At 45.0% G+C, this 19983-nt stretch overlaps 1 protein-coding gene across 1 annotated transcript in view; it reads right to left on the minus strand.

Moving 5' to 3' along the window:
• The window catches only part of SCIN (scinderin), a 51225-nt gene that overhangs the window by 17329 nt on the left and 13913 nt on the right, over window positions 1-19983 (minus strand). The window contains exons 4-7 of the mRNA XM_081883253.1: window positions 16710-16859; window positions 1658-1750; window positions 1373-1505; window positions 1151-1239 (exon numbers count right to left, since the gene is read on the minus strand). Of these exons, the coding sequence (XP_081739379.1) occupies window positions 1151-1239; window positions 1373-1505; window positions 1658-1750; window positions 16710-16859 (465 nt within the window). The remainder of the gene's footprint in view (window positions 1-1150; window positions 1240-1372; window positions 1506-1657; window positions 1751-16709; window positions 16860-19983) is intronic.

The raw sequence follows: 19983 nt of genomic DNA on the forward strand, positions 1-19983 counted from the left end.
AGCAAGGGCTCACAAGTATGGCCAGTGATTAAGGATGATGACAGTCCTACAACTTCTGGAAAGCTGCAGGTTCCCCCTCCCCAGTTTACAGTTTTGCCACTTTTTCACAATGGTATATTTCCTTAACATGCTGCCATATCAGAAGGGGGAGTCTACTTGAACTCTTAAGTGAGAGTGTTCCTAGACTGGCCTCATCATTTCTACCTCAGCCCCCTATACCAGGTTGCTCACCCAAGCAAGACAGTTTGAGCATATTACACCGATTCTGGTCAGGCTGCACTGGCTACCAATTAGTTTCTGGGCCCAATTCAAAGTGCTGGTTTTGACCTATAAAGCCTTAAATAGCTCAGGACCACAATTCCTCAAGGACCGCCTCTATCCATATGAGCTTACCCAGACACTGAGATCATCTTCTGAGGCCCTTCTTTGTGTGCCTCCTCCTCAGGAGGTCCAGAGGGTGGCAACACGAGAACGGGCCTTCTTTGCAGTGGCTCCCCATCTGTGGAATGCTCTCCCCAGGGAAGTTCACCTGGTGCCTTCATTACACACCTTTAGGTGCCAGGCAAAAACGTTCCTTTTTAACCAGGCCTTTGGTTGACGTGATCAACATCCCATACCCTTTTAAAATGTAGCTCTTTGGGGGGGGCATTATTGGGTTATTGCTCTTATTTTAATTTTATATACTATGATCCTTTTATGTGAACCACCCTGAGACCTCTGGGTATAGGGCGGTATATAAATTCTAATTCTAATAATAATAATAATAATAATAATAATAATAATAATAATACCAGTGGCTGGCCTTATATAAACTATACTCAGGGTAGTTTCAGACTGCCACTGTTTTCCGGTGTGATTTATTCACATACCAGCAAATTCAGGTTGCACAATTCAATTTGAATTGGTGCTCTTGCACAACAAAAATGCTCCCCACCGACCCCTGGAAAACCACACCTTTTGCAACAAGAGAAGTGGAAGGAAAACGCACCCGAAAGTGTGAGGTATCAATTGAAGCAACATCATCTAGCCTCCCTAGAAACAAATTAGGATGAACAACAGACAAACAGGTCATCTGGAAGTGACCTTAGTCACCTGTGGGGGTTTACTTGGGGAAAAACGGAAAGTACGGTTGTTCCTTGCAGAGGTATACCTGAGTGTTGGCAGGATAATTCATTTGCTGAATGAATTCTTCAGCCGATTTCATGGCTGCTTTTCTCTCACTTGGATTAGCATTTTTACCTTGTTAAAACAAAGCAGAAGGAAAAATTACAACGGCAAAAGGAGAGCGAAACTCCCAGAAGCCTTAGTTGATTATAATAGTAAATTATAATATTGTAATGTTAAAAGAGAAGCAAAGAGATTTGCCACATACCTTTCCACACAAATATCTTCCTGGCTACTCCGTGATCCAGTATAAAGCACTCTTCAGACAAAAGCATTGCCCTCAAGAAGGGATTCTCCTCTGCAACAATCGAAACCTTCATGGATCCACTGGCGTCTGATACCTAAGGATACAGGACATTCACATTTAGATCAGCTACAAATCTGCATTCAAGTAATTAAAAAACAAACAAACACATATTGTCATGACTTCTAAAGTTGAAACAGGGTTCTGTTCAGAAACAGCCCTGCAGCAAGCTGGCAATTCTGCTCGTACCATGTAGAGTTTGGCACTTTTCCTGTTGGTAATATCAGCAGCCTCATCATCGTTATCATCACCCTCACGAAGTTCTGGTTTCCGTCCCAAGACCTTCAGAACAAAAAGAGAAAGAGAAAGATAAAATGCTCACCATCCATTACTCAAAGGTCTGAATATCTTACCCCCCCTTTCTGTATTTGATCATATAATCTTGTTATCATCCGGTTGTTGGGCTATCTATTTGGACAGATGGACTGCTTAGATTAATGTGCCCGTTTAAATTAGGATTGATGGGTTATTCTTGTTGTTCACGTGAGCAGATGTTGTTTCCTTCTTCTTTTCACCATGTTTGCGATAAAAAGAAACAAAAGCCAAGCACCCAGACTCAAGTAAGTAAATAAACAAAATGATTTTTTTTAAAAAACCCAGTCATTTTTAGTTATGGCTTTATTAGCAGCGTCGTGAGAAATCTGGGAAAAATTTGAAATTTGATTTTTTTTTAAAAAAAGAGATGTTGCATGATTTAGGGCTACATTTGGCATGGTGCAAAAGTTCCATGATGGGATATACTAACGTGATATTTTTCTTGGGCAATAAGCCGGTTGGGAGGTGATTTGAATTGGGGCCACAGTCAGGGGCGCCGACTTATAAAAAATATTGGGGGGGGGCGGGGGCCCATACCGACTTATAAAAAATATTGGGGGGGGCCAAGACCTCCAAACCGCTGCTGTTGGGGGAACGAAAGGGGCGAGCCCCGGGTTGCCCCGACCTTAAGTGAACCTGTGAGGGCCCGCCTTTTGCGGCAGCCGATTGGCTGCCGCCGTGGGCGGTGAATATTAATGAGCTAGGGGGAATCCCCGCTTCTCACGGGGCTGACGCCAGCCCCGCGAGATTGTTGATGGGTCAAGAGCCCGCAACCCCGCCCCCTCTCTAGATCGGGAGTGGCTTTGTTTTAACTCATTACTGAATGTATTTTAAAAGGTAACTATCGTCAAACAAGGAAAATAAAAAATACCAACATAATTTTGTGATTTTACAAAGCATAATATAACTAATAATTTTCTTAAATTATTGGGGGGGCGGAGCTAGGCGTGAGGAGGGGTGGGATCCAGGTCGTCACTCTGTGATGACGTCTCTCCAATAGACATCACTCCCAGATCCAACCAGACTCTGCTCTTAGCCATGAAGTGAGGAGGAAGGACAGGAACAGCGATAGCTGTATATTTTCCTGTCCGCCTATAAGCCTGGGAGCATGAATTCCTTTGGGAAAAGAGCATGGGAGAAGAATGAAAGCCCCCTTTCCTCTGTGCCATGGCTGCTCAGGAGTGTCTACATGCAAAGCACCCAAAGCCAGCTGGCTAGCCCCAGCTGGGTCGTCTCCTTCCAGCCACCCCACTGCAAAGACTCATCGGCATCTGCTCCGACATAAATCAGCGACCCGGGCAATCTATCAGCAGATCGAACTGTGCACACAGAATAGGCATGAGGCTTGTGAAAGCATACTACAACTTTTGTTGTTGTTGTTTAGTCGTGTCCGACTCTTCGTGACCCCATGGACCAGAGCACGCCAGGCACTCCTGTCTTCATACTACAACTACAGATTTATTAATCATAAATCAGAACAAAGAAACATGTCGTCTCTCTCTCTCCGTCTTCTCAGAGAGAACAGCTAAAAGCAGAAGCTATACACACAACGGAAGTTCCCAGCAAGCTGTTCTGGAATGTAAACAGACATGTGACATGCAACAGTTCCACACATCTGCTCCTTAAGGTGGAATGGAAATCTCAACAAGGAGGACACTGCCTAGGCAGGGTTGTGTGCTGGGGGAATCTTGCCATTGCCTTCTTTGAGTGCCCTGGCTGCTTCTGTCTGTGAGCAGCATATAGGTGCCATCAGCACAGTTCCTGACTGATGGGCTGTAATAGCCACTCCAGGGATGCTATGAACATGTCTTTCATATTTACAAACTTTTTGCATTTTCAGGTTGTGGGTTTCCCCTCTCCAGGGCTGTTAAGAACTTAACTGAGGCTTTCCCAACCAAGAATCCTACAGATTTTTTAGATTCCCTTCGGTCCTATCAAGTACCTTTTTTAAGAATAAAAGGTGCCAATACTTGCCATGAAGTTTTAATGTTTTGTGTGGGTTTTTTTAAGGTGCCGTACCTTGGATCTCAAACACCTTGTTTCCCGAACAAATCGGCTCCCGGATGATCAAAACCCGAAAGTGAGTGTTCCGGTTTTCGAACGATTTTCGGAATGTCTGGCACTTCTGCTGCTTCCAATTGGCTGAAGGCATCCTGAAGCCAATCGGAAGCCGTGCCTTGGTTTTCAAACAGTTCCAGGAGTCAAACTCCCGGAACGCATTCTGTTCGAGAACCAATATGACTGTACTGCCTACCCTTGAATAAGGTTAAAAAAAAAGTAAAGGACCCCTGGACAGTTAGGTCCAGTCAAAAGTGACTATGGGGTTGGGGTGCTCATCTAACTTTTGAGGCCAAGTGTCAGGGACTGGGCAGAGGAGGAATGGTGGAGACCACCTCCCCATCATGACCCTCCCAGGGAGGAGGAGGAAGAAGACAGTATAGATGTACAACAGTGGTTTGCAGGAGGTCACAGCTCAGAGGCAGATGAGGGTAAAAGTTGGGAAAGAATGGGAGAGGAGGAACAGGCAGAACTGAAGCGGCAGCTGGCTGACACGGTGTCATTAGAAAGCATTCCAGACCCTCCATCTCCCAGAACCCGGCGAGCCTTAAAAGTAGGAGAGCAAAGAGCTCGAAGACAGAGGGCACATAGCAGCACCCGTAGACGTGGGAGAGGAAGTGGGAGAGACGGGTGTAAAGATTCACTCTGGACAACACCATGATCCAAGAGGCTGGGTTCTATAGCCTCTCTCTGTAAAGATTGAAATAAAAAAGGACGGTAAGAAACTTTCCCTTGTCTTTATATTTTTCTGGGCAACTAGCTGGGAGCTGCTGACAGCATCCTGACACCAAGGGAGCCAGCGTTTGCCCACAGACAGCTTTCCGGATCATATAGCCAGCATGACTAAACCGCTTCTGGTGCAATGGGACATCGTGACGGAAGCCAGAGTGCACAGAAATGCTGTTTGCCTTCCCGCCACAGCAGTGCCTATTTATCTATTCACGCCGGTGTGCTTTTGAACTGCTAGGTTGGCAGAAGCTGGGACAGAGCACCCTGTTGCGGGGATTCGAACTGCTGACCTTCCAATTGGCAAACCTAAGAGGCTCAGTGGTTTAGACCACAGCGCCACCTGCTCCTCCTACCCTTGAGTACCCCCAGAGAAAAAGCAAAGCCAATAATCAAGGATGGTAGAATTTGTAGTCAGGCTGGAGAAGCCTGACTTGAATCATTTCTAATTTCAGTGGCTTAAAACAACCTTAGGTTTTATGGTGCTGGAGGAAGGGGGAGTGGAAGAGCAGGCTGAATTAATAACTTAAACACAGATTAGGGTGGGCCAAGGAGCCAGTTCAGATGTTCTCCCACGTGGTCATCTTAGGAGAAATCCAAGTGACGTCAACCCATAGTTTGAGGAAAACAGAACCGAAAATACATTCCTTATATACTGAGTGTATTGAATCCTTTTAATGGCTGCAGCACAAATGCTTCTGTGGTTTAACTCAATTGAACTTCTGTGGTTTAACTCAATGCATGTTGATTCTGAAGGAAGTTTCACTGAATTCAATAGGACTTGCTTCCTTTTAAGTGGATATAGGAATGCAGTACCTTCTGATAGAGGGGAAACTGGTTGAAATGCATTGGACAATTCATCTGGCATTATAATTCTTTTAAAAATAAATTGGAACAACAACAACAAAATAAATAAGCAATTGTGGCTACAAAGAGGGAACCAACCAGCAATCACCCATGCAGGAAAGAGGAGATGAGAGGCATTCAGGAATGCTGTAGCTACAGAGCAAGAGAAAATTAATAAAGAAAAAAGTTATAAAATTGGCTTACAGTAAATTTCTAAATCTAGGTCTCAAGCATAGAGCAAAATAGTAACCCAATATGGCTTGCTGCCTCATATGCACCAACTGATAGATATGACACCATTCCTATAATTCTCCTCCTATTCACCAGAGAAGGGCCGGCTGAATTTGGCTTAAAGTCAAACTAGCTGAAATAAGGTAAGTGCAATGTTGTATCACCCATTCAAAGGAGATACTTGTATTTAGACAAGGAGGGGCATGTTGACAACGTAAATATTTGACAAAGGAGAAATTGCCAAGATAAGGAGTGCAAAGGTAGCTGATGGAGAACACCTTAAATATTTCAAAGAGCCAACCTACCTATACAGCTTTCTCTCTCAGCAAGATAAATATTATTACAGAGTCTATAAAAAGGCTATATCAGGTTAAATGCAAATAGAATTTCATTGCTCACAGGCATATCCAAATAAATAAATAACCTGTATGCATAGCCCTTGTCATTTAGTGGCTGATAGATTTGATAAAAACATCGCCAACAGGCCCATCATGATGTCAGGCAAGAAATAGCCCAGTGAGAGGCTGATTTGTCTTCTCAGGTACAAATCTTTTATGTAAGGCAGTAGTGGACAGCATGGTGGGGGTTGGCGCCCACCTGACCTCTTGTTGCCTATCAGAGGCAGAGCGGGAAGGGTGATGCAACTATGAGGTCAGAGTGGTGCAAGCTCTCCACCAGAGCCAGTTTGGTGCTCCTGCCAGGGCATTTGCACCTTGCCAACTATGCAGCCGCCTCCCTCCTCTCCTTCTCAGTAAGCAGCCGTGATGCAATCGATCAGAGGTCAGGGGAGTGGCAGGTTAGGACTGGATTGTAAGCAATGAGGTCAGAGGAAAATTAAATGCAGAAAGTATGTCGACAGTGAAAATTGCATAATTAACAAAGGTAGTTCGTAATGCAGTTGTTGGTGACACAGACGTCTTGGCTTGATATGCCAATTAAGAAATATAACAAGATTTAGAAATGCCTTTCACCAGATTCAATCCACTGACTCCAGAATATGGGAGATCATCTACTGTATCCACCTGGGTAATCTTGTACACTCCTACTGTTCTCCTCTTTAACAACTTGAGCTCTGCAATTTGCACAGTTCTCATATTATGAATATTTGCTGGCTGTATAAACATTGGCACTTGAGGAAATGAATTCCCTATTGGTATATAAGATTACGAGTAGAATGCTCAGAGATGTAGAATGACAATATCTGCTTCTAACAGAAGGCTTCCCATAGAAATTAGAGCAATAAGACAAAAGACTTCAGGAAGATACTGTTTTTCTGCCCAGGTACTTATTATTTTACCTTCTCCTGCAGTTGTACAATGCAGTCAAATAGGTTTTATTGCACCAGGGCATTCAACCCAATGTGTCCCTATTTAGGATGCTGTAAAAGGCAAGATGGAATTGAAATCACCAGGCAACATTTCTTTTTTTTCAATTTTCAGCTTCATAAGTATTGTGACTCTTTGTTCACAGTGTATCACTCTCAATTTTCTACAACACAAGGCATTCCACTTTGGCATCGTTCCAATAATAATAATAAAACGTTTGCTGCTTGAAAGCACTTTGTAAGGTGCACTTTGAGGTGGCATGAATTCTCTTCTCTACACTACAACACTCTACACATAGATCTTGCATAAATATTAGGAATCTCTTTCCCTTTGTTCAGCAATAGGCGAGCACTCAGCTTCAAAAACCATAACAGATAATGGACCATACTCACAGCTCTGAAATACTCTCGCATCAGTCAAAGTACTTAGCTCTCTTAGTTTCTGGGCTTGTTGTTATGAACCTCTCTGAATATGGCAGCCAATTTTGAGTGTTGAGATTATTGTTGTTATTTCATTATATATTATTATATACTTCAGCCCGACTCTCCGGTTCAAATGAATATCCAATGCAACTCACAAAAGAAACAGAAATCCAATATACAGTAATAGAACTAAAGGTAATGGTAAAGGGACCCCATTAGGTCCAGTCATGGCCGACTCTGGGGTTTCGGTGCTCATCTCGCTTTATTGGCCGAGGGAGCCGGCATACAGCTTCCGGGTCATGTGGCCAGCATGACTAAGCTGCTTCTGGCGAACCAGAGCAGCGCACGGAAACGCCGTTTACCTTCCCATCGGAGTGGTACCTATTTATCTACTTGTACTTTGACATGCTTTTGAACTGCTAGGTTGGCAGGAGCAGGGACTGAGCAACAGGTGCTCACCCCGTCGCTGGGATTTGAACCGCCGACCTTCTGATCGGCAAGTCCTAGGCTCTGTGGTTTAACCCACAGCACCACCCGCGTCCCTGCAATAGAACTATAAGTACAATAATTAAAAGTAGCAGTCATGATTACATGAATGCTTATGACACACACATAGACCAAATCATTCAGTCATATCAGCTCATGATATCCATGACCATAATTTAATTAAGATTTCCTTAGAGCTGCAACTGCCACAGCCATGGGAAGATTCTAAGGCACAAATCACTGCCATGATTAATCCTCCTCATCACAATCGTGCTGTTTTCAAGAATTATCCCTGAAGAGTGCCATGTCTTGACAACAAGGCTTTTGCAAGTCATTCTTTTCTAGCTAACCACCCCATCAAAACAAATATTTATTTCACGCTATGCCACCAAACAATAGGCTTCATATTTGTGCTTGAAAACTGAATTCATTATCGGACAATGGAAAGCGGTTTCAAGTTCCTTGGAACTATTTGCACAAACTAGAAAGAAATGCACAGTTGTTTATGTTAGGGAAGAGAGCCGTGTATTCTACAGTGAGACAGCTGGGAAAAGGATCTTGAGGATTTCACACTATTTAGCAAGGATGGTGTCTTTGGAAGCCCAGGTATCAAGTGAGGGATGCCTTTGCTCAAGTTAGGCTGATGCACCAACTATATCCATTAATGAAGACTTTAGAACTGGCCAAGGTGAAGCACACTTATGGCTTCTGACTAATGCTTTCTGTTGTTTTATAGTTTTGATAGTTGCAATCATTGTTTTACTAATTTGGATGCTGCCTTGAAAACTGAAAAGCAGGGTCATAATGTTTTTAGATATCTGGCAACAAGGGATCAGGAGACTCACCCACTGCCAGATTTACGTATAAAAGAAACAAGCTATAGCTTAGGGCCCCACTCTCTTGGGGGCCCCAAAAAAAATTAAAGGAAAAAAACTGGATGTACATTTCCAAACTATAAGATAAAAAACAAATAAAATAAAACCTACACACAGCAACAGTGTTTTGTGTTGTGTAGGCTCCTATTTGTTATGTGCAAATGGCTTTAGATACCTATTAGGTCCATAAATTACCATATAGCATATATTCAACACAAAAACCAGCGACAATTTGTTGTTGACAAAGGACAGCTGGACATATAAAGGGCCCCATTACCTTCAGTAACTTAGGGCCTCATCAAACCTAAATCCGGCTCTGGACTCACCTCAAGTGGAATGTCATCTTGGCACAGAAGGCTATGTGAAAGTAGGTGGACCATTTGCTTTTAAGCATAATGAATCTGGGCATCCAGCAGTGCAGATGATACAATGCTTTTAAGTGGGTCCTGCAGTAATTGCAGGGACGGGCTTGGTTCCTGGGGAGATAAACCATGACTCCTTCCATGGTAAGGCAGCGCAACACCCCTTTCCCTACCACCTTTCCCAATTCTGATGGGCGGAAGATGGAACCAACAACCGTTTCTATATCAAGTGAATTATAGCCTAGTGCATGAAAGAAAGCTTCGCTGTTTTGATAATTGTAAGGTAAGGGCATGAAAGTAATTTATAACTGTCTAAGGATCTAACCTTCTGTGTAGTTATGATGCCAAGTCGGAGACCACACAACACAGATGAGTAGGTTTCAGCAGATTCTGTATACTATAATTTAATTGTAAGCACTACCCTCCCCCCAAAAAAGAGTTGTAATTGCTTTAGAAAGCTGTTTAAGCACCTAATAAAAGGGTGTCTCCGCTTGCTCAAGGAATTAAAGAGTATTTGCATTGGCAACCATCCACTGTAGAGTTTCTCCTGAAGTCTAAGATTAATGCCTTGCAATAATTGTCAGGCGAAGAAACATTAAGCAAGCCACACAAATTGGCATTTAGGCCTCTGGAGAAGTACCACATCTTGTACATCAGGAACCTAACTTGGCAAATAGCAAGCTGTAGACCAGGAATGGGGAGCTTTTGGCCAGGCTTCCTCAACCTCGGCCCTCCAGATGTTTTGGCCTACAACTCCCATGATCCCTAGCTAACAGGGCCAGTGGTCAGGGATGATGGGAATTGTAGTCTCAAAACATCTGGAGGGCTGAGGTTGAGGAAGCCTGCTTTTGGCCTTCAGGGCGTTGCTGGACTACAACTCCCATCAGCCCTAGTGAGCATGGCTGATGGCCAAGGGATGATGGAAGTTGTAGTTCTGCAAGATCTGGAGGGCCACATATTCCCCCAAACCGTCAACACTATCCACCCATCCCCATTCAGCAGTGGTTTGCAATGGAATTTTTCATAGAGGAACAGTTGGGGCCAGAGGACCAGCTTGCAAGGATGATGGGGGAGGGGATGTCGCATGTGTGATGTCACAAGGTCCCGATGTCATGAGTGTGAGCATTGCACCTCCCTCCCTAAGGTGGGCAGAGGCTTCCCGGGCTTTGGGAAAGAGGTGCCAGCACAACCACACTATATGAACTTGGAATTTAAGGTATGCTCATTACTTACTGACTCCTGGCCAAACTGGAAGTAAGCCTCACACTCCTCTCTCCATAAGCAGAAATCAGCAAGTGAATTGGGACCCTATCTATTTGAACCTTGGATTCTCCTAGTGTTCTCAATACCTTCTTTACCATTGCCTGAAGGAAGATGACCATTGTAAGGGGGAAGATGAAAGCCCAAGAAGTTGTTTCCAACAGAATCCTGGAAGCCGAGGAATGAATAATTGTGCCCCATCCTGAGATCTTAGGATGGAGAGCAGGACAGAAATGTCCAAATAAAGTCTTGCTCCAGAACAACTGAGCTGAGCATCAGGCGAGACATGGAAGCTGCATGATGCTGGACCAAGTCAGACCACTGTCCATCTAACTCCCTACGGTGTGTTTGCTATCTGGCAGTGGGTCACCAGATTCTTGGGCAGGAGTCTCAGACCTCCAAGAGTCTCTATTTTCCAAGGACAGTCCCAGATTTTGATTTGATCCTGGAATGTCCCATTTTTCCTTAGGGCATCCCTATTTTCATCAGAGAAATGTTGGAGGCCAAGGAGATAAGCAACTATACAACCTTTAGAAGACATCTGAAAGCAGCCCTGTATAGGGAAGTTTCTTTTTATGTTGAATGCTTTATTATGTTTTTATATATGTTGGAAGCCATCCAGAGTGGCTGGGGCAACCCAGTCAGATGGGAGGGATGAGGATGATGAGGATGATGATGATTGTTGCTTAGTCATTTAGTCGTGTCCAACTCTTTGTGACCCCATGGACCAGAGCACGCCAGGCACTCCTGTCTTCCACTGCCTCCCGCAGTTTGGTCAGACTCATGTTTGTAGCTTCGAGAACACTGTCCAACCATCTCGTCCTCTGTCGTCCCCTTCTCCTTGTGCCCTTTCCCAACATCAGGGTCTTTTCCAGGGAGTCTTCTCTTCTCATGAGGTGGCCAAAGTATTGGAGCCTCAGCTTCACGATCTGTCCTTCCAGTGAGCACTCAGGGCTGATTTCCTTAAGAATGGATAGGTTTGATCTTCTTGCAGTCCATGGGACTCTCAAGAGTCTCCTCCAGCACCATAATTCAAAAGCATCAATTCTTCGGCGATCAGCCTTCTTTATGGTCCAGCTCTCACTTCCATATATCACTACTGGGAAAACCATAGCTTTAACTATACGGACCTGATGATAGGATGTCCCTATTTTCATCAGAGAAATGTTGGAGGGTATGGAGTTTTTCCCAGCCCTTCTTGCAGAAGTCAGGAGCTGAATCTGGCCACTGAGGCTCAAATTGGTCAAGGAAGTAGAACTAAGGAGTAGGATTTTTAATGGCTTGGGTAACTGTTTATCTTTTCGTTTCTACTGATCTACTGTCTGTCTCATTCTAGTTATAGGGGGTGGGTGGGTGGGTGTGCTAAGCCCCAACTCACATTAAGGCGAAGGCGACTGTACACAGCTGTTTTGCTTGTTAACTTATCTTAATTTGCCTAAATATCATGTGAAACTTTCTAAGCAGCATTTGAGCACATTATGTTTGTCCCCAACCAATGAAAGATGGAAATTACTGGAGCCTAGCCCAGTGGATATTCCCTACTCAAATAATCAACTTGTTTGAAAAAAATCTTTCAGTTTACTTTTCCCAATACAATAAGCAGAAACCCACAACAGATGTGGGAATGGGGTAGAGAGGAATAAGTTTACTTTGAGATTAGCTCAATTATCATCATGTTTAAAAGCTAATCAAATAAATGCCAAAATCCCCATTGTGACAACCACTATGTAATCAAAAAGCATGAGAGGCAAGTCCAGAGGACACCTGTCCTTGTCAGGAGAAGAGTTTATGCTTTCTCAGAACACTGAGGCAAGAGTCTAACTTACAAGTATTTTATGACCAATGGTGCACAACTGCATTGCAATGAGTTAGATCAGATGACTGCTTAACAAGCTAAGATATGAATGAGCCTTTCACCTGTGCTCATATCCGCTTTGTTCCTTCCCTCTGAGCAAACCATGACATAACCAGGAAATTAACCAACCACAGTTTCCCATTTTGTCCAAACTTAGAAATTCTGGTTACTAGCTTCAAAACAAGCCAGAATATTGAACAAACTTCTGGCTTGTTCTGAAGTTGGCAGCCACGGTTTCTCAGTTCAGATCAAATGGGAAACTGGTTATTTTGAAACTTCCTGATTTAATTGTGTCTCACAAAAAACGAGGAGTGAAGACAGGGCCGTCTTAAGCATATCCGCCGCCACGGTGCAAAGCTCCCTCCGCCCCCCCCCCATTTCCCAGAGTTTTTTTAGGGAGGACGGCACTGCCAGCGGGGCAGTGGCTGGAGGACAGCTCCACTGGCAGGGAAGAGGCAGGGGCTGGATGTGGCGCCTCCCGGCTCAGCTGGCCGCTTCGTGCCGCGGTGGCCACGGCAGACAGAGGCTCCGGGCGCGGCACTGCTTTGGCACAGCATGCAGAGGTGGGTGAGGGCGGTGAGCTGATGCCGGGAGGTGCCGCTTCCAGCCTCTGGCACCCTTCAGAACTTGGCGCCCTGGCGCCCCGCACCACTAGCCTCTATGGGTAAAACGCCCCTGAGTGAAGAAGGCAAACATTTTTGTTTTTGTTTTTCAAATCTCAACTGGTCATCTGAACCAGCTCAAGGCTGTAACAGACCCCTTTGTGTAGAAAATGTATCCCAATCAGTCTAGGCAGTGGTGAGTCATTTCCATTTTCACTTCCATTTTCGACTTTCACTTACAAGAGCAAGGATATATCTATTGCGGTTGGTTGGTTGGTTTTTGTTTGTTTGTTTGTTAAATTTGTATACCACCCCATACCCACAGGTCTCAGGGTGGTTCACAGGATAAAAACCACAATATAAAAACACAAAATATATAATCAAAATAAAAACCAGAACAACCCAATAAGCCAAAGTATCTGTTGTTTCAGGTGCATCTTGCTCACACAATTAACGACACAAGTCGTTCTGAGTCCTTGCACACTTTTACAACCGCCCAGGACCAGCCCAAGACATTTTGGCACCTGATGGGAACCACAAGAGGGGGGGGCCCTCCACCAGTGAAGAACTACATCAGGAACAAGGGCCAAATAAAGGTCTACATCAGAAACAACAGTGGGAGGAGATCAGAAGCGCCTCCTATTTGCCAAGAGGCTGCTGCAGAGACGGCATTATGAAGGGCGGCTAAAGAGACAGAGCAGAGACAGCTTCCAAGTCGCATGGCATAGCTCTCGCTGCCACCGTGGCAGCCATGGGTGATGCAGTCCTTGGAGGCCTGATCTGCTGCCCCTGTGGATCCTGCCACCTGAGACGGTCGCCTCAGCTCACAGGTGGGCCAGCCTAGTAACTGCCACATGTTTCCTGAACAATTTGGAAAGAGGTCAATCTTTGCCCAAAGTTCCTCAAGATAAAACCTTCCTAGGAAAAGGTATTTTGAGGACGTGATCCGAAACGCATTGCGAGTAGGAATGAAGCCCCTCTGAGTGCGGTGGGATTTATTTTTGAACGTCCTGATCAATACAACATAACAGCGATATAATTCACTGCTTCCTAAAGATACTGAAACCAAATTGTTTTGTTTTATTGTAAATAAAAAAAATATGAAGCATAGAGACTCTATGAAACGAATACAAATCCATGCACTTCAGTGCAAAAAAAATGGAAAAAGCAGACATATGCTGTCATACATTTATGTTTGACATGTGCCTTTTTCGGTACTCCATGCCCATCTGCCTGAATGATCTGTGATCTTATCTAGAAGTTAACTAGGGAAATGTGCTGTTTGACCTTTATGGCTGAATGGAGTCTATAAGGAAGTTCCCACTGACTTTGGAAGGATGCCAGCATGAGGTTGTTGTTTGTAGCTGCTTAAAGATACGGACCTTTTTCCAAAGAAAAGGACAGAGGAAAACACCCCATATTTTAAACACATGGCTGGTTAACACAGATGAAAACTTTATATGAAATCACTGGGCAGAGGGAATACCCCTGTTTTTTTATTCTGTCCTGGAGAGTCCACCTCCTAAAAAATAAACTGAGAGCGGATTGTACTCATGCAATGCTATGTTCATAGCTTCAAGGTCTTTGCAGCTGTAAAAAGGAGTGTAGTAACTTAGATGGAATTCTGCCAGTCTATGCTAGTTAAATAGCTTGGAAGATTCCTTTGGCGACTGTACCAAAGGGGTGGGGAGCCTTATGCAATTTGAGGGCTGTGTTGGCTTCCAGGGGACACTTGCCAGTGGTGGGGAGGAGACCCAGAGGCAAAAGTGGACAGATCAACGAATGCAGATTTTACTCTTATAGGCTAGTTTCCACACATCCGGCACCCAGGCAAGCAAGAGTCATTACCATGCATCAAGGTCACATCCCAGCTGGGCAAAGGCCCTTGAAGAGGGTGTGAAGCAAGGCTGCTGAGAGGTGTGGCCTGAGGAGAAAAGGTGTGGTTGGGAAGTGGGGTGTGGCCTGAGGAGAGTGTCAAGGGTCAGAGAGAGAGACAGACACGCATGGAGGGCTGCATGAACCCCTGGGCTTAAGGTTCCCCACCTATGAACTAATGGAGCCTGGATAACTCAGTTGGTTCAGTGGTGTAGCTAGCCACTATGGTGCCCGGTGCGGGACACACGTCCTGCAGCCAGGAGTGAAGTGAGCTGCCCATGGGGGTGAGGCGAGCCAAGGCAGGGCGTGCTGTGTGGAGCCTCTCTGCAGCCTCCCCCTCAGCTGTAGCGTTGCTGAGGCGGTGGGCAGACGCAAGCTCCACGCTGCTCGAAAAAGCAGCACGGAGCTTGCAGGCAGTCTGCCCACCGCCTCTCCCTCAGGAGTGACGTGTGGCTCAGGCACGCTGCAGGCCCCGTGGTGTGGCGCCCAGTGCCCCCCGCTTCACCTAGCTACCAGTGGCATAGGAAGGGGGGTGCGATGGGTGCAGGAGTTATTGGGGGGGGAAGTGTCATGAGCACAATTTTTAAAAATTTATTTTAAAAACACATATTTTTGCCATTTTGTCACCCCCTCAGTGATGACACCCAGGGCGGCCTGCACCCACTGCACCCACTGCACCCCCCTTCCTACACCACTGAGTTGGTTAGAGCGTGATGCTGATAACGCCAAGGTTTCAGGTTCAATCCCCATATGGGACAGCTGCATATACCTGCTTTGCAGAGGGTTGGACTTAGATGACCCTCAGGGTCCCTTCCAACTCTACAATTCTATGATTCTAATACCCTGGGCTCATATATTAAGGCAGTGGCGGAGCTGGAAGAGCCTGGCGGTGGAAGAATGCGCACCCCTCCATGTCTCCCTGCAGATGATCTCCAATCCACATCAACCAGGCCCTCATATCATCAGCTGTTCATGTGGAAAGCCTGATTCACACTAGAGGGAACTTGTACTACCTCAACTGTAAAAAGCAGAAGCAACAAGCCTCTGAATGCCTGTTGCATGGAATCGCAAGTGGAGCAAGCATTGCCGCACACAGATCCTGCTTGCAGGATTCCCAGAAGCATCTGGTTGGCCACTGCGAGATCAGAACGCTGGGCTAGATCCAGCAAGGCTCCCATGGTGCGCTGCTCCTCTGCCACGTTGTTTTAGCACCAGCACCAGTTAAATGGTAGGAAGCGGAGCTAAAAGAAACTGGCTTTGAAAAGGTCAACCAGCCTTTCTTCCTTCAGCAAAAATTACAGGCCGTGCTCAACTATGGCCTTCTTCCTTCCCCCTCACCAGCCCAGGCATCAATGAATCATGCATGGCCAACATGCCTCGAGGCACAACATCTGTCATACTCGGTTGCTCAAGCCACAATCGGCACGACAAAGCAGAGACGCAAATATCAGCAACAGTGCTCTCATGCACACTCCATTGGTTTCCCCATGCGGATGTTAGAGGGACTCTAACCCAAACCAATATTAACGTTCAAAACAGTTGTGAAGCCTACCGACTCCAAAAATAAATAAGAAGGGTTCTAGCACTACTATACTTAATTGCTAACTTATTTTCCATTAGAAACCGAGGGAGAATGCAACTTAAAAATATCATTCATTAACCATTTATTACCATCCAGGTTAATAGCTCATAATGTGACCTGGTTCCAGCCCACAAGTGGTGAGCTGCCATGTTTGTTGGCCATGGCACTCCAAGGTTTCAGGCTCTTTCCTGGAGATGCCAAAGACTGAACTTGGGATCTTCAGCACGCACTCCAGGTGGTCCATCAGTGCATGTGGTCCATCACTGAACTCTTGTTCCCCATGTATGCAATAGGCAAGCCCCGTTCTGTCTACTTCACGGTATCTCAAGCCATAGCCTGAGGCAGGGTGACTGGCCAGATAAACAACACAGCTAATGGAGCGGGGGAGGGGCGGTTTCGCCACCAAGTGAATATACAATACCTTTAGGAGTTCTTTTGGCTCACTTCCTTCATCCACAGCAATCAACTGGGCTCTTCCGTTCCGTTCATTGTCCCGAATGCCCACAGCAACCTGTGTAGCTTTCAGGCGCTCAAATTTATTGCATGTAGAGCCACACCACTGGTAGATCTCCTAGAACAAAACACGAGATCTCATCAGTCAGCAGAATTATTCAGGGGAAAGCTTCACATGGACAGCTTGCAACGTTCCAGCGTCATTACAATTCCAAATTCTCTGTTGGAACGCAGTTGCAGATATTTGTTCATACTGACTGCACCTGGATGTTAAGTAAATTTTGGTTTACTGTTATGGGACCAAGTCTAAGGCAAGCCTAGAGCTTACCTGCTCCCCACTTTGTTCCTCTGTTTTTCTAGGATGGCTGTGAGGAGTTTAGGATCACGTCTACACCCTAATCTGTGGCTGATCTTAACTACAGTTTATGGAAACAAGCCAACCCATGAGAGGGGAAAGCCTTACCTAAGTTCATTCCTTACACAATAAACCATGGTTTATTCATTGTGGCATCACAAAGCTACAACTGTGTCTAAAGATTAGTATACAGATCAGTTGCGTCTATGTGGCAGAATGATTCATAACTGTTTCTGTTAAGGACTAGCAAGTATGGTTATTTGACACTATATGCTGGTTGCTACAGGTTCCCAGAGTTCCTTATGAAGAGGGGTTGACTGTGGAACCAATCTGGGAATTGTAGCTCCATGTGGAGAATAGGGGTCTCCTAACAGCTTTCAGAACCCTTAATGAATTACAGCTCCCAGAATTACTGGGGGAAGCTATGACTGCTTCAAGTGGCATCACAGTGCTTTGTAAGTACTTGGTGTGAAGGCAACTCATGTCAGCCCTTGATGCCAGCCCTGCCTAGTGATCCCTTGGCTGCCAAAGATGAAGGCTTCTTTGATTTGCCCTGGCATCCCAGCCGTTGGTTTAGCCAGTCATTTCTGTTTTCTTAATTATTGCTTCACAGTTCACAGCTGGCTCTTCTTAATTGCTGTCACTGTGGCTTTGATTGCTGCATTTTGATTGTTTCATTTCATTCTTTTAATTGTTCACCGCCCTGGGAGATTATGCTAAAGGACAGCTAACAAGCTGACTGAATAAATAAATCCCACAAACTCGTCCAAATAAGCTTGTATGGAAGCAGAAGCCTTAATTCAAAGACAAGCTGCAAATAATTTCATGACAGAATCGCATGGAATGAACAGATTTTGGTAGCCTGAAAGTAGGGAAAAAACCAGAAAGGTGGAATAAGAGGACTCTAAAAGAACTATAGTTCCTAGTTTGCCTAAAATTTATCTCCATTAATAAACGTCTTGTTCCTCAGTCCACAGGCGTTTTGGCATATAATGAATCCATTCTGAGCACACACTCAGGAATACAGCGTTTTCTACTGTCCTAGTGAAAGGAGTACTAAATGAAACTAAGCCCACGCCTGCTTTCTAGACCAAACAGCTTCACTATTCACAATTCACAATTCTGAATTCTGATTCATATTCCAAAAATGCTACTACAGTGGTACCTCAGGTTACAGACGCTTCAGGTTACACTAACCCAGAAATAGTACCTCAGGTTAAGAACTTTGCTTCGGGATGAGAACAGAAATCATGTGGCAGAAGCGGGAGGCCCCATTAGTTAAAGTGGTACCTCAGGTTAAGAACAGTTTCAGGTTAAGAATGGACCTCCTGAACAAATTACGTTCTTAACCTGAGGTACCACTGTAAAAGCACTTGGCATGTGCCTAAAGTCAAGACAGCTATTAATTCCCCTGCCTGCTGTGAATGGGTCCCAGTTGGTGAGGTCTGACACAACTCTTTACAATTTTAATAAAAGCCGAGTATCTGAAAGCCTTTCAGAGTCCCAGCTGTGAAAAGGTTTTGAAACTTTCAGAAAAGCAAGAGTAGATAAACATTCCAGATTCCTAGCCAGCAACATCTAATGCAAATCACCTCCCTTTTTGACCAACAAGTCGGTTTTCGCCAAGCCACATCCTGCATCACCAGGCGTTGGGCACATAAACATGCGGCTCAGCTGAAAGGGGTGAGGACTGCTGTTGTCATCAGAGACAGGCAGGACTCTGAGGGGTGTGTGAGGAGGGAAGGGGGGTGGAGGATCATGGGGCCAGTGATTTGTGCACAAGGCAGGAGTCAGGGCTTGAAAGTCAGGGCTGTCAGAGACAGGGGAAGAGTTGCAGGGAGGGCAGGAAGAGGAGAAAGAGCCGGTCCCTGAGAGAGTTGGCCATTAGGATCTCCTCAGTCCAATGTCTCCAAGGTCAAGGAGAGGCCCTTTGCGCCAGGTGCAAAGGTGGAAGATGCCGGCTACCTGCATGAGCCCCGTCAGGTGAGGGGATTTGAGTTTGGGAAGAGGTGTGGTCATGCTGTTGCATCAGTGATCCAGTTCAGGGCACAAGCGTGGAGAGGAGTAGATGCCTAGCTAGTTACATAGCAGGAGGGGTGTATATATAATATAATAAATAATAATAATTTATTATTTATACCCCGCCCATCTGACTGGGTTTCCCCAGCCACTCTGGGTGGCTTCCAGCAGTGTGTGTGTGTGTGTGTGTGTGTGTGTGTGTGTGTGTGTATATGTCAGACATTAAAAACTTTGCCTTCAGATTTTTTCTAAAAGTTATCTCACTGACAACTCATGGTAGGGCATTCAGTCATTATTCAGTCCTTTTTATCCCCTGCTCTGGTTGCAGCCTTGTGGCATATTTATCATACTGGGGCCCTGTTTTATCATTTAATAAAACTGAATTTTATCCTTTTTTCCTTTTGTGGTCTGGATGCCAGTTACCAGTTACATGATCTGTTTAACACTTGTGTTTATGTGTATCATCATTCACACAGTAAGGAATCCTTACTGGCCTGGAAATGAGGTAGTGGCAATGCAGTCAAGTGAGAAATCTAATTAGCCAATTAACATCATTTTTGAGTGTTGAAAGGCACCCCAGAACAATATTTAGACAGACGAACACATGTCACCAGCACAACCTCTGAACTGATAATGAAAACCTCCCTTTTTCCCCCCCTCACACATACATAAACTAAATAAAAAGAGATGGGGTTATTAAGGAAACAAAAAGAAGAAACAGCAATTGGGGTGTTTCAAAGTGTTCATTGCACAATTCTGTACATTAACAGTGAACTCATTCTGTATGTGTGGATTCTTACGTAGCCAAAATGGAATCATCCACACGCAAGAGGGAAGTATGAGTAGGGTTGAGGAGACCCAGAGAAGT

This window comes from Podarcis melisellensis (assembly GCF_964234715.1).
Source record: "Podarcis melisellensis genome assembly, chromosome: 12".
NCBI classification, from domain to species: Eukaryota; Metazoa; Chordata; class Lepidosauria; order Squamata; family Lacertidae; genus Podarcis; species Podarcis melisellensis.